This window comes from Schistocerca americana, chromosome 3, assembly GCF_021461395.2.
Source record: "Schistocerca americana isolate TAMUIC-IGC-003095 chromosome 3, iqSchAmer2.1, whole genome shotgun sequence".
Classification (NCBI taxonomy): Eukaryota; Metazoa; Arthropoda; class Insecta; order Orthoptera; family Acrididae; genus Schistocerca; species Schistocerca americana.
In genome coordinates, this window is record NC_060121.1 from 629,054,370 (window position 1) to 629,068,266 (window position 13,897).

At 40.9% G+C, this 13,897-nt stretch overlaps 1 protein-coding gene across 3 annotated transcripts in view; it reads right to left on the reverse strand.

Annotated features, from left to right (window-relative positions):
* Positions 1–13,897, reverse strand: part of LOC124607030 (heparanase-like) — a 233,951-nt gene that overhangs the window by 16,387 nt on the left and 203,667 nt on the right. For 2 of the 3 annotated variants that reach the window (XM_047139198.1, XM_047139197.1), the window contains exon 7: positions 1,839–2,077. The exons of the other annotated variant lie outside the window; for it this stretch is intronic. In XM_047139198.1, coding sequence (XP_046995154.1) covers positions 1,839–2,077 — 239 coding nt within the window. The remainder of the gene's footprint in view (positions 1–1,838; positions 2,078–13,897) is intronic. 3 annotated transcript variants of the gene reach the window in all.

Sequence of the window (13,897 nt, forward strand, 5' to 3'; positions counted from 1 at the left end):
CTTGTGGAGGGTGCATGAAACACTCTTTTTATGTGACTCCATTACCAAGAACAATGAATGAATTGAGACAGCGCATAACACCAGCTGTGGAAGCTGTAACTCAAGACATGCTCACTGCAGTTTGGGAACAATTTGAATACCACGTTGACATATGCCGTGCATCTCATCTCAAGGGGTGCATACAGAAACACGTATGAAAAGGTGAGGAAAAACTTTCTTAGTTTCCCGCTCATCAAAAAACAAAATTCATTGTACATGTTTATTAGTTTCAGAAATATAGACATGTCAAATCGGTTGATTTTTTTTTTTTTTCCGATACTCCCAGTAGTCCAGAGACATAATTGTGACTGGGCAGAAATTACACATGGTGTTCCCCAAGGTTCAATCTTAGGTCTGTTACTGTTCCTCATATATGTAAACAATCTTCTGTATAGTATACAATAAGCAGAATTAGTTCTTTTTGCAGATAACACTAGTATTGTAGTCGATCCAAGAATATGTACAGAAACAGAAAAAATGGTAAACAAAGTTCTTAAAAGTATCACTGACTGGTTTCTGCAAATTGTCTCACTCCTCAATCTTAAAAAGAAACAACATACTTAGTTTGCACATATAACACATGGTGAGTAAATAATACACAGAGTGGAAACTTCAAAATTATTAAGGGTTCACATTGATGAGAATTTAAATTGGAAAAAAAACACATTTTGGAACTTCTAAAACAACGTAGTTCAGCACCATTTGCAGCTGGAATCATGGCAAGTCTTGGGAAGTGACAAATGAGTAAGGTGACCTATTTTGCAAATTTTCATTCAATAATATCACATGGAATAATTTTCTGGGGTAATCCATCTTTAAGAAAGGTAGTCTTCATTGCACAAAAATGTGCTGTAAGACTAATATGTGGTTCTCACCCACAATCATCTTTTAGACATCTGTTTAAAGAGTTGGGCATTCTGACTACTGCTTCACAATATACTTATTTCCTCATGAAGTTTGTTGTAAATAATCCACTTCAAAAGGAACAGTGAAGTACATAATTACAATACCAGAAGGAAAAACGGCATTCAGTACTCCACACTAAGGTTATCTTTAGTGCAAAAAGGGGTGCACAATGCTGCAACAAAAATTTTTGACCACTTCCCCAGTGATATAAAATGTCTGAAAGACAATGTAGTAAAATTTGATAACAACCTCAGAAAGTTTCTTCTTGACAACTCCTATTCTGCAGAATTTCTATTACTGTAATGTGTAAAAGGTGGTGGGTAGGAATTGTTAACTCACATCTGTATATCTTTTCCCTTTTTGGGATAAAAGGGGGGAGAGGGAGGGGATAGATAGATAGATAGATAGATAGATAGATAGAGAGAGAGAGAGAGAGAGAGAGAGAGAGAGAGAGAGATGTTCAGTATGTAACTGTATGTGCACATTAATTTGTGATGTGACTGCAAAATGGCTCATTCCACATCATTACAAACTCATCTAACATGTAGCCTGTAATAATTGTGAATTTGTCACACTAATACTCCATACTTTCCTTCAATTTTTGCTGCTGGCTACTCTGGTAGTTCCTGGATGCTTGTTTGACATAATCTACATTTATCCTCCCTAAACTATTGCTTTTGACATCACGCGTAACTGGACCTCCAGAAATGCCTTACTAGGTCCAGTAAAATAAGTATTACTTGATGAACTGCTACTAAAGCACAATAATGAAAGACAGTTCTCCAATTATTATTACTGTAATGTAGAACAATGAAGAATATATCTTTTTTCAGTGTACAAATGACAGTCATTGCAAAATAAATATTAACTCTAGAACATAAATAAAACCATACCTGGACCGAAGACCATTGTCACTGCTAAGTATATATGCATTTGCAGGTCCTTTTAAGCCTTTGATATTTAACCATACAGGTTCGTTCCCAGTATTAAGCCCATATAATGTTACTGATCCTTCACCAGCATCAGGATTTGCACAGTGAGCATACATTCTGACTGAGTCAGAAGCTGTTTGTTTTACAGAAAATACCTTCTGTCCAACAAGTTTCTTGAACAACACAGACAGCCACCAGTCCTAAAAATTGAAAGAATCTGATTCTAAATATATTTCTGCACATTTTTAAAAAAAAGGAATATTTATTTACACATTTATTTCAATTCATTCAGTCATACTGATACTCTTTTCTTCTTTTACACGTAAGCAATAATCATTATACCTAGTTTCCTTCTCACAGCATGCGTGCTTCATACAAATACATTCAAACTGTTGTGTCACAACAGTACAACTATGTTATGAATAGCAACTATTGGAATTAAAATAAGGACCTTTTCATTAGGCACATTTTGCTCAGCAGGTGCTGTGAGACAGAAAGGATTAAAAATTGGAAAATTATTTTTACCAACATTTTAAGAAGGTGAAGTAATATTGGTGAGTGTATGAAAGTTGAAGTTATGGCAAACATTTGAGAACAAAAGTGCTGAAAGTCAGGTTGATACATGAAAAATTAAAGTGATCTCACCTAATGTACCCGTTTCTATGATTGGGTCATATGGCAGTGTAGTCATTAGTGCCCATCACATAGTCCTATATAGAGTACAATTCCTGTGGCATATAGTGTGTGGGGCGGCTGGTGGAATAAATGGTTTTTATTTAAATGTAGAGTGTAATGTAGAAAAGATGCATTTCCCGGCTGATTAGCACCATATGTGGTACAGGGGGTGGAATTATTGTTATTTAAAATGTTTTGTTTTTCCCGGCCGATTAGCAACATATGTGGGGCGGTGGGTGGAATGATTGTTGTTAAATGTTCCTATTATCTATGCAGTCTTTTACCGTTCTCAACACTGGCTCTCTAACTACAATATTGGCAACCAGAAAGTGATTAGCAAAACGTGAAGCCTGTAATTAGAATTGCTAGTGCCCACTTCATCCGAGAAATACACTTATAGCTACAGCTTATAGCTCTGAGGAATTAGGAGATTGTCTGGGATTCATAATCAAAAACGATTCTCTAAAAATGTTCACTATATTCTGAAAGTCACAGACGAAAAAGAATCCACACAATCCAACTAACAGAGCAGTTCAGAGTCTAATGCGCTGATGCAACTATAACTGTTCAAATTAAATGTTTAAGTGAATGGTCGCCATAATTTGATGATAATGTTCATCAAACACCACGCTAAATAATGGTAGAATGTCTGTCCCACGTCGGCACGTGAAAATACGACATACGCAAACTGAAGATAGATCATTAAAGTCATCCCAGAATTAACACTTCACTCGAAAATGATTTCATGGTTACGCGTATCCATAGTAACTTATTACGGCATCCGAGGCTGTTTATAGCAATGATACCAACGCGACGCGACTCCCGACACAGGTGGTGCGCTAATCAGCGTCTGGAGAGAACTGGGGCCTTCATCTCTCATGCAGCGTTCTTATATATAAAGCCACGGTGCGGACGGCTAAGGGAACGCCTCATCAATTCTGCTCTCCCGACTAGCCGCTAGGCTAGTAATGCATCACTTTAAGTTATCGAATAAATCATTGCTTCCTTTGCTGATGGCCGATGAAGCTCTCAATTTATATGTGCATTCAGCACACAGGTAAATAATCATAATAAAAGTCTGATGTGGCTAAGTCAAATATTTTGGGCGAGAGAATTAATTTAATTACACTACACACAGTACACGAGCTCTGAACTTGCCCTTTGGAGATACGCTATCACTATAGTTTTATAGTTATTCAATTGAAACTTCTCACATCTTTATGATTATAGCGGATCTCCCTTCTACTTAAATTTAAACATCCTAGCCTTATTCATTCGCCTACTTAATCTATCTTGCTTCCTTAATTTTTAAGACAAAAACCAGAAAATCATGAATTTCAACTAAAATTTTAATTTGTGAGATCCAGAATACTCTTTCTACTACATTATTATGCAAAAGGAATCTAAATACAAATTTTTAAGTTTCTAGCTCTTTTCTGTTGCGCCAATGATTTTTACAGAAAAACGTCCAAATTTCGAAAATGGTTAAAGTTGTTGAACTGATATTCAACACATATTGATTTAGTATTACTCCTGACATGCTAGAAACATTTCAGTTTGTTTACTTGATTTTTAAAGTATTGCACAACATTTATGACATCAGAGCTAGTTACAGCGGACTGGCTGGCACACAATGGAAAGATTGATGTGAATTTTATACGGCGTGAGTAGGCTGCTTCCCTACAAGTGGCAGGATACAAAGTATGTTGTCCTCACTTTCTGTCAGGAGGAAAGTGAGCCAGCAGGCAATGAAATTATGTCAACTTTCACTAGTCAAATAAGTACTTTCATTAATATGCAGCATTCCATTCTATTGGACCTAAATACAATTGTATGAAGACAATTTTATTATTATGCTGACCAGGAAGAAATGTGTTCTCTTCAAATATCCCTCATGCAACTACGGTTTGTCATAAAGTGACGGCCATCAATTGCTCTTCTGAAAAAATTCTACAGTAGATAAAGACACACATCCAGTGAGAAAGTAATAGAAGCAGTTAATGATTAAAAAAATATCTGTAAGCAAGAATGAACACTGTGCTTTGCATTTGCTTTGTCTTTATTAATTTCGCCTTCCTTCTGTGACTAGAATTCTCATGCAAGTTTTGGTTGATGACAGCTCACTTATCTGAAACTGGTTTTCATGACTGGTGGATATGCGTGTAGGCGGGGCTGGTTTGAGAACATTTCTCCACACAAGTGACTTATCATTCAACATCCTCCCCATCCTTGCTTTTCCCTTGTACACTTTGAAAATCCACGTCAGTTTTTGCTGCTAATTGTTAAACACATTGTGCTAATTGTCAAACACATTGTATACAAATCTTGCACTTGGACACCTCTGGCACCCCCCCCCCCCCCACCTCCACCTCCTCCCCCCCCCCCCTCCTCCTCCTCCTCCCCCTCCGCCTCTTCGCATCTCAACTGTGATATGAAGCGTATTTAAATCTCAGAGTTATGGCACATCTGGTGTCCCTCTGCTGGCTTGTGTTACTTGTGCCCTAAACCGACCCTATGTATAGGTGTCAGTAGGCATTTAAATTCTTATAAGAATCATTGTGTATATGAATGTTTAATTTTGAAGCTGATCTTTTAAATTGTTGCTAGTGGCCAAACATATTGCTGGGTAAAATTTACATTTTGTGGAAGAGAAGAAGGATGTTAATTTATCCATTGCTGTAAAAGAGTTAACACAATGACAGAAAAGTATATCAAATATCAGCGTTTGGAATTGCCAGTTTCTTCATCGTTAAAAATCGTAGTTAAGAAAAAATGAAGATGTAAAGAGTAAAAAATGACTGTACAAGCAAAGCATATGAAGTTATTCCATATAGGATCTTGGAGACAAAAGATCTAAAACATGGAAAAGAAGTCAAAGTAATCCGAACTGAAATTTTTGCACTGCAGCAGAGTTCATATTCTAGTGAATGTTCATAAGACACTAATTTTGCTTTATTACAAGTAGACAGAATGGCTAGCCACTATTTACATCTGGGAGGAAAATTCCAAGTAAAGGTGGTAAATAGACTTTCAGCTAGGGGAAAAAAAATTCTGAACTTTTAGAGTTGACAATGTCTACCTCAGTGAAGAAAGAGAGATAGGTTTGGGCAAGGTTAGAAATGAGTGGCAGATTTGACTCTCGGATGAGAGGGACCTGTCTACTGACCTTTCTTCAGAACTGACTGACTGTGCTGGCCTCATCAAAACATTAAATATTTTTATGAAATCATTGCAACTCAACTTCATGCTATCTAAATGGGCTCCAGTCTGGGGTCTGAGCAACATGCTCCTCCTTTCCAGCCTTCTCTAACCTATCCCTCTTTCTTCCCATAGGAAACAGCTAACAGTTCCAAAGGCTAGGAATAGTTTCATTTACTTTTAAGTATTTCTACTGGTAGTGCTTGAAAGATCATCTAAAAATAAGTACTGGCCAGCTACTCTGTCACTTTGTAATTTAAGAGTGTTCTCAGTTGAATTATCCTTATGGTATAATTATGCTTTATAACATAAACCTTAAACAGTAAACAGCCTTCAGAAGCTAAAAAGCACAAATCATGTGGTTCCATAACAGCTTAAGAACTAGATCAATAGCACAAGCACCACACATTACTGACATGTACGGGGGATGGAGAAAAATATATAACACCAAAAACACAAAACACTATCATGACTGTGGTGTAAGAAAATGTTGCCATTTGATACAGCCTGCAGCCATCACAGAATGGACAAATACAGGTCTTGTATGGTTTCAAGAGAATCTTATATTATTCTCCCTGCAAATTAGTGGCAAAATCAAGTAATAATGATTGAGATGATTAGTGATCATACTCTTGTCTCTACAAAGAAGACCACAAAAGCTCAGTAATATTGAGATCTGGTGACTGTGGTGACCAGGAGAGATGTAACAATTCATCCCTGTGCTCACAAAACCAGTCCTGGATGATGAGAGCAGGATGAATAGGGGTCCTGTCATCTTGGAATACAGCATTTCCTTTGAAGATCAAACATTTTAACATGGGATGGACCTGATCAACCAAACTGATCACATGATCTTTGATAATAATGCAACCTGTCAGGATAACCACGGTGCCCTTGGAATACCACACTGTTGTTGTTGTTGTGGTCTTCAGTCCAAACTGGTTTGATGCAGCTCTCCATGCTACTCCATACTGTGCAAGCCTCTTCGAGTGACTCCTGCAACCTACATCCTTCTGAATCTGCACACTGTATTCATCTCTTGATTTCCCTCTATGATCCCCCCCCCCACACACACACATTTCCCTCCAGTACTAAATTGGTGATCCCTTGATGTCTCAGAATGTGTCCTACCAGCCAATCCCTTCTTCTAGTCAGGTTGTGCCATAAATTTCTTTTGCTCCCAGTTCTATTCAGTAACTCCACATTAGTTATGTCATCTACACATCTAATCTTCAGCATTCTTCTGTAGCACCACATTTGAAAACCATCTATTCTATTCTCTCATCTAAACTGTTTATTGTCCACATTTCACTTCCATACATGACTATAATCCATACAAATATTCTCTGAAAAGACTTCTTGACATTTAAATCCATACTTAACGTTAACAAAATTCTCCTCTTCAAAATACTTTTCTTACTATTATCAGTCTACATCTACTACTTTCAGTTTCTCATTTCATAATTTAATTCCCATAGCTTCAAGTGACGTAATTCAACTACATTCCATTACCCTTGTTTTGCTTTTGTTTATGCGCATCTTATTTCCTCCTTTCAAGATACTGTCCATTCCATTCAACTGCTCTTCCAATTTCTTTGCTGTCTCTGACAGAATTACAATGTCATTGGCAAACCTCAAGGTTTTTATTTCTTTTCACTGGACTTTAATTCCATCTCATTTTTTTTTTTTTTTTCCTTTACTGCTCGCACAACGTACAGATCGAATAACATCGGGGATAGGCTACAACCTTGTATCACTCCCTTCTCAACCACTGCTTCCCTTTCATGCCCCTTGACTCCTATAACTGCAATGTAGCTTCTGTACAAACTGTAAATAGACTTTCTCTCCCTGTATTTTACCCCCGTCACCTTTAGAACTTGAAAGAGAGTCTCTCAGTCAACCTTGTCAAAAGCTTTTTCTAAGTCTACAAATGCCATAGATGTAGGTTTGCATTTCCTTAACCTATCTTCTATGAGAAGTGGTAGCAACAGTGTTACCTTGTGTGTTCCTACATTTCTCCGGAATCCAAACTGATCTTCCCCAAGTTCGCCTTCTACCAGTTTTTCCATTCTTCTATAAAGAATCTGAGTTAGTGTTTTGCAACTGTGACTTATTAAACTGATAGTTTGGTAATTTTCACACCTGTCAGCACCTGCTTTCTTTGAAATTGGAATTATTATATTCTTCTTGAAGTCTATGGGTTTTCCACCTGTGTCACACATCTTGCTCACCAGATGGAAGAGTTTTGTCATGGTTGGTTCTCCCAAGGCTACGAGCAGTTCTAACACAATGTTGTCTATTCCAGAGGCCTTGTTTCGACTTTGGCCTTTCAGTGCTCTGTCAAATTCTTCACACTGTGTCGTATTTCCCCATCTCATTTTCATCTAGATTCTTTTCTAATTCCATAATATTGCCCTACAGGACATCTCCCTTGTGTAGACCCTCTATATACTTCTTTCAACTTTGTGCTTTCCCTTCTTCGCTTAGGACTGGTTTTCCATCTGAGCTCTTGATATTCATAAAGGTGGTTCTCTTTTTTCCACAGGTCTGTTTAATTTTCCCAGAGTCAGCATCTATATTATCATGATATATGTTTCTAAATCCTTACATTTGTTCTCTAGCCATTCCTGCTTCACCATTTTGCACTTCCTGCCAATCTCATTTTTAACATATTTGCTTTCCCTTTCATTTGCTTTATTTTTTGTTTTCTCCTTCCATCAATTAAATTCAATATCTTTTGTGTTACCCAACGATTTTTAATAGACATCATCTTTTTACATACTGGATCCTCTGCTGCCTTCATTATTTCATCTCTCAAAGCTATCCATCCTTCTTCTATTGTATTCCCTTCCCTTGTTCTTGTCAGTTGTTCCCCAATGCTTTTTCTGAAACTATCTACAACCTCTGGTTCTTTCAGTTTATCCAGGTCCTATCTCCTTAAATTCCTACCTTTTGTGCAGTTTTGTCTATTTTAATCTACAGTTCATAACCAATAAATTGTGGTCAGAGTCCACAGTTGCCTTCAGAAATATTTTCGCAATTTAAAATCTGGTTCCAAAATCTCTGTCTTACCATTATGTAATCAGTCTTGTCTTACCATTATGTAATCAATATGAAACCTTCTCGTGTCTCCAGCTATCGTCCACATATGCAGCATTCTTTCATGATTCTTCCATCAGGTGTTATCTATGATTAAATTATGCTTTGTGCAAAATTCTACCAAGTAGCTTCTTCTTTCATTCCTTTCCCTCAGTCCCTATTCACTACTATTTTTCCTTCTCTTCCTTTTCCCACTATCAAGTTCCAGTCCCTCATGACTATTAAATTTTCATCTCCCTTAACTATCTGAATAATTTCTTTTATCTCATCATACATTTCTTCAATATCATCATATGTGGAGCCAGTTGGCATATAAACTTGTTCTACTGTGGTGAGTGTGGGCTTCATGTCTATCTTGGCTACAACAATTTATTCACATTCCTGTTTTTTTATTCATTATTAAACCTATTCCTGCATTACCCCTATTTGATTCTGTACTTACAACCCTGTATTCACCCGACCAAAAGTGCTATTTCTCCTGCCACTGAACTTCACTAATTCCCACTATATTTAACTTTAGCATGTCAATTTCCCTTTTTAAATTTTCTAACCTACCTGCCTGATTAAGAGACCTGATATTCCATGCTCCGATCCATACCTCCGAAATATTTTACCCAAGAGGATGTTATTATCATTTAACCATACAAAAGAGCTGTAAGTCCTTGGGAAAAATTATGGCTGTACTTTCCCCTTGATTTCAGCTGTTGGCAGTACCAGCATAGCATAGCCATTTTGGGTGATGTTAACAAGGCCAGATCAGTCAATCATCCTGACTGTTGCCCCTGACTGAAAAGGCTGCTGCCTCTCTTCAGGAACCACAAGTTTGCCTGACCTCTCAACAGACAACACTCTGTTGTGGTGACAACTACAGTACAGTTACCTCTGTCACTGAGGCACACAAACCTCCCCACCAACAGCACGGTCCAAGGTTGGTAGGTTGGTTGGCTGGTTTAGAGGCGTGAGAAGGAACCAAACTATGAGGTCATCGGTTCCTTGTTCCTACTAAAACAATACCACAAGTATGAGAATAAAACAGACGAAACGTATAACACGAAACAGAAAGAAATGAACAGCCACAAGAATGAAGGGAAGGCAACAAACACTAAAAGAAACAAAAGAGGACAAGAAAACAACAGAGAGACACTAGAAACAGAAGAGAGTAAAACATGAAAGCAGATTACAGTGGCTGGCCAACCACGAGAATAAAACGGGAAAGCCAGCCACTCTGCAACACATTAAAACCTCCACCATTAAAGCACTAGGGTGGAGGACACAGAGGGAGAAAGGACATGCGCTGAAATCTACATAGAAGTATAAAATGCACTCTCATGGATAAAACGTAAAACTGAAGCTGCTGTGGAGGTATTGTTGCCCAACACTGAAGGCAGGGTGCTGGAAAAGTTAAAAGTCTGCTGCAGAGCGGCTAAAAGTGGGCAGTCCAGCAAGAGGTGGACGACTGTTATTTGGGAGCCACAGCAACACTGAGGTGGGTCCTTGCAACCAAGTAGGGTACCATGTGTTAGTCACATATGGCCAATGCAGAGCCGGCACAGGACAACTGATTCCCTGTGAGAGGTCTGCATGGAAGACTTCCACACATTCATAGTCTCCTTAATGACACACAGTTTGTTGTGCGTGCTGTTATGCCATTCCATCTCCCAAAGCCGGAAAACCCTGCAGTGTAAGACAGAACACAGGTCAGCTTCGAAGATGCCTATCTCCAGAAGCGGTTTCCGCATTGCCTGTTTGGTCAGCCTGTCGGCAAGTTCTTTGCGGGGGATTCCGATGTGTCCTGCGGTCCACACAAACACCACGGAACGACAGGACTATTCCAGGGCATAGATGGACCAATAAATGGGCACTACCAGAGGGTGGCAAGGGTAGCACTGGTCGATAGCTTGTAGGCTGCTCAATAAGTCAGTACACAGGAGAAATGACTCGCCGGGGCATGAGCGAATGTACTCAAGAGCACGATATATGGCTGCCAGCTCTGCATTGAAAACACTGCAGCCAGCTGGCAAGGAGTGCTGCTCAATATGTCCTCCATGAACATAATGCGAAGCCTATGTGACCATCAGCCATTGAGCCGTCGGAGTAAACCATTTCAGAGCCATGGAACACATCAAGAATCAAGAGGAAGTGACAGAGGAGAGCGGCGGGGTTAACGGAGTCCTTAGGGCCATGCAAAAGGTCCAGCCGAAGCCAGATTGGTGTTGCTCAGGCAATGGAGGGCATTGAGGTGGTGCCAGCACTTCTGCTTAAGCTGATGAAGATGAGGGAACCAAGTCAATCAAATGTCGAAAACCAGTCCTAGGAATTGATATGTCTCCACTACAGTGAGTGGATCGTCATTAAGGTAAAGTGCACGACACGATTTTGCAGTTGAAAACTGGAAGCCGTGGGCTAGAGCCCATGACTGCACCTTGTGGATGGCTCCCTGGAGGTGCCGCTCAGCAACAACAGTACTAGAGCAACAGTATGAAATGCAGAAGTCGTCTGCATACAGAGAAGGGCCCGACAGCTGCTGCTAGACCGTTAATGGCCACTAAAAATAGAGAGATGGTCAACACAGAGCCCTGTGGGACTCCATTCTCCATATATGTATGGAACTATGGAAGTCACCAACTTGGACACGGAAAGTACGGAGTGACCGGAAGTTTTGGATAAAAATCGGGAGTGGTCCCCCGAGAACCCACTCATACAATGTGGCAAGGATATGATGCCGCCAAGTCATGTCGTATGCTTTACATAAGTCAAAAAAGATGGCAGTCAGGTGTTGCCATCTGGAAAATGCTGTTTGGATGGCAGACATGATGGACACAAGATTGTCAGTGGTAGAGTGACCCTGGCGGAAGCCACCCTGACATGGAGCCAGCAAGCCACGTGACTCCAGGACCCAACACAACCGCCAACATACCTTACGTTCCAGCAGCTTACAAAGAATATTGGTGAGGCTGATGGGCTGATAGCTATCCACATCAACCGGGTTTTTACCAGGTTTGAGCACCGGAATGATGGTGCTCCCCCGCCACCGTGATGGAAAGACACCATCGCACCAGATCCAGTTGAAGATGACAAGATGATGTCACTTGTAGTCAGATGAGAGATGTTTAATCATCTGGCTGTGGATGCGATCAAGCCCAGGAGCTGTGTCAGGGCAATGTGCAAGGGCACTGAGGAGCTCCCACTCTGTAAATGTGGCGTTATAGGACTCACTACAGCCTGTAGTGAATGAGAGGACGTTCCCTTCCAGCCACCGTTTGAGTGTGCGAAAGGCTTGGGGGTAATTCTACAATGCAGAGGCTTGAGCAAAGTGCTCGGCAATCATGTTGGCGTTGGTACATAACTCGCCATTTATGATAACACTGGGGACAGCTGTTGGGGCCTGGTACCCAAAATACGTTTGATCTTTGGCCAGACTTGGGTAGGCGACGTGTGGCACCCAATGGTGGAGACGTATCTCTCCCAACACTCCTTCTTCCGTTGTTTGATAACGTAGTGAACACGGGCACGGACCCGTTTAAAGCCTATGAGGTACTCCAGGGAAGGGTGCCGGTTATGCTGCTGTAGAGCTCGCCGACACTCCTTAATTGCTTCAGCGACTTCCGGCGACCATCAAGGGACTGCCTTCTGCCTCGGGCACCCAAAAGAGCGAGGGATCGCGTTTTCTGCCACAGAAACAATTGTGCTAGTCACCTGCTCAACCATAACATTGATGTTTGTAGGGGAGATTCAACGGTGACAGCAGAGGTGAAAGTTCCCCAGTCCACCTTGTTCAAAGCCCATCTGAGCAGGTATCTGTGTGCCTGATGCTGGGGCAGCGACAGGAAGATGGGGAAGTGGTCATTAGCACACAGGTCGTCATGTGCTCTCCAGTGGATAGATGGGAGAAGTCCTGGGCTGCAAATTGATTAATCAATGGCCAAGTAACTACCACGAGCCACACTGAAATGTGTCGCAGCCCCAGTACGAGGTGCATTCAAGTTCTAAGGCCTCCGATTTTTTTTCTAATTAACTACTCACCCGAAATCGATGAAACTGGTGTTACTTCTCGACGTAATCACCCTGCAGACGTACACATTTTTCACAACGCTGACGCCATGATTCCATGGCAGCGGTGAAGGCTTCTTTAGGAGTCTGTTTTGACCACTGGAAAATCGCTGAGGCAATAGCAGCACGGCTGGTGAATGTGCGGCCACGGAGAGTGTTTTTCATTGTTGGAAAAAGCCAAAAGTCACTAGGAGCCAGGTCAGGTGAGTAGGGAGCATGAGGAATCACTTCAAAGTTGTTATCATGAAGAAACTGTTGCGTAACGTTATCTCGATGTGCGGGTGCGTTGTCTTGGTGAAACAGCACACGCGCAGCCCTTCCCGGACGTTTTTGTTGCAGTGCAGGAAGGAATTTGTTCTTCAAAACATTTTTGTAGGATGCACCTGTTACCATAGTGCCCTTTGGAACGCAATGGGTAAGGATTACGCCCTCGCTGTCCCAGAACATGGACACCATCATTTTTTCAGCACTGGCGGTTACCCGAAATTTTTTTGGTGGCGGTGAATTTGTATGCTTCCATTGAGCTGACTGGCGCTTCGTTTCTGGATTGAAAAATGGCATCCACGTCTCATCCATTGTCACAACCGACGAAAAGAAAGTCCCATTCATGCTGTCGTTGCGCGTCAACATTGCTTGGCAACATGCCACACGGGCAGCCATGTGGTCGTCAGTCAGCATTCGTGGCACCCACCTGGATGACACTTTTCACATTTTCAGGTCATCGTGCAGGATTGTGTGCACAGAACCCACAGAAATGCCAACTCTGGAGGCGATCTGTTCAACAGTCATTCGGCGATCCCCCAAAACAATTCTCTCCACTTTCTCGATCATGTCGTCAGACCGGCTTGCGCGAGCCCGAGGTTGTTTCGGTTTGTTGTCACACGATGTTCTGCCTTCATTAAACTGTCGCACCCACGAACGCAATTTCGACACATCCATAACTCCATCACCACATGTCTCCTTCAACTGTCAATGAATTTCAATTGGTTTCACATCAC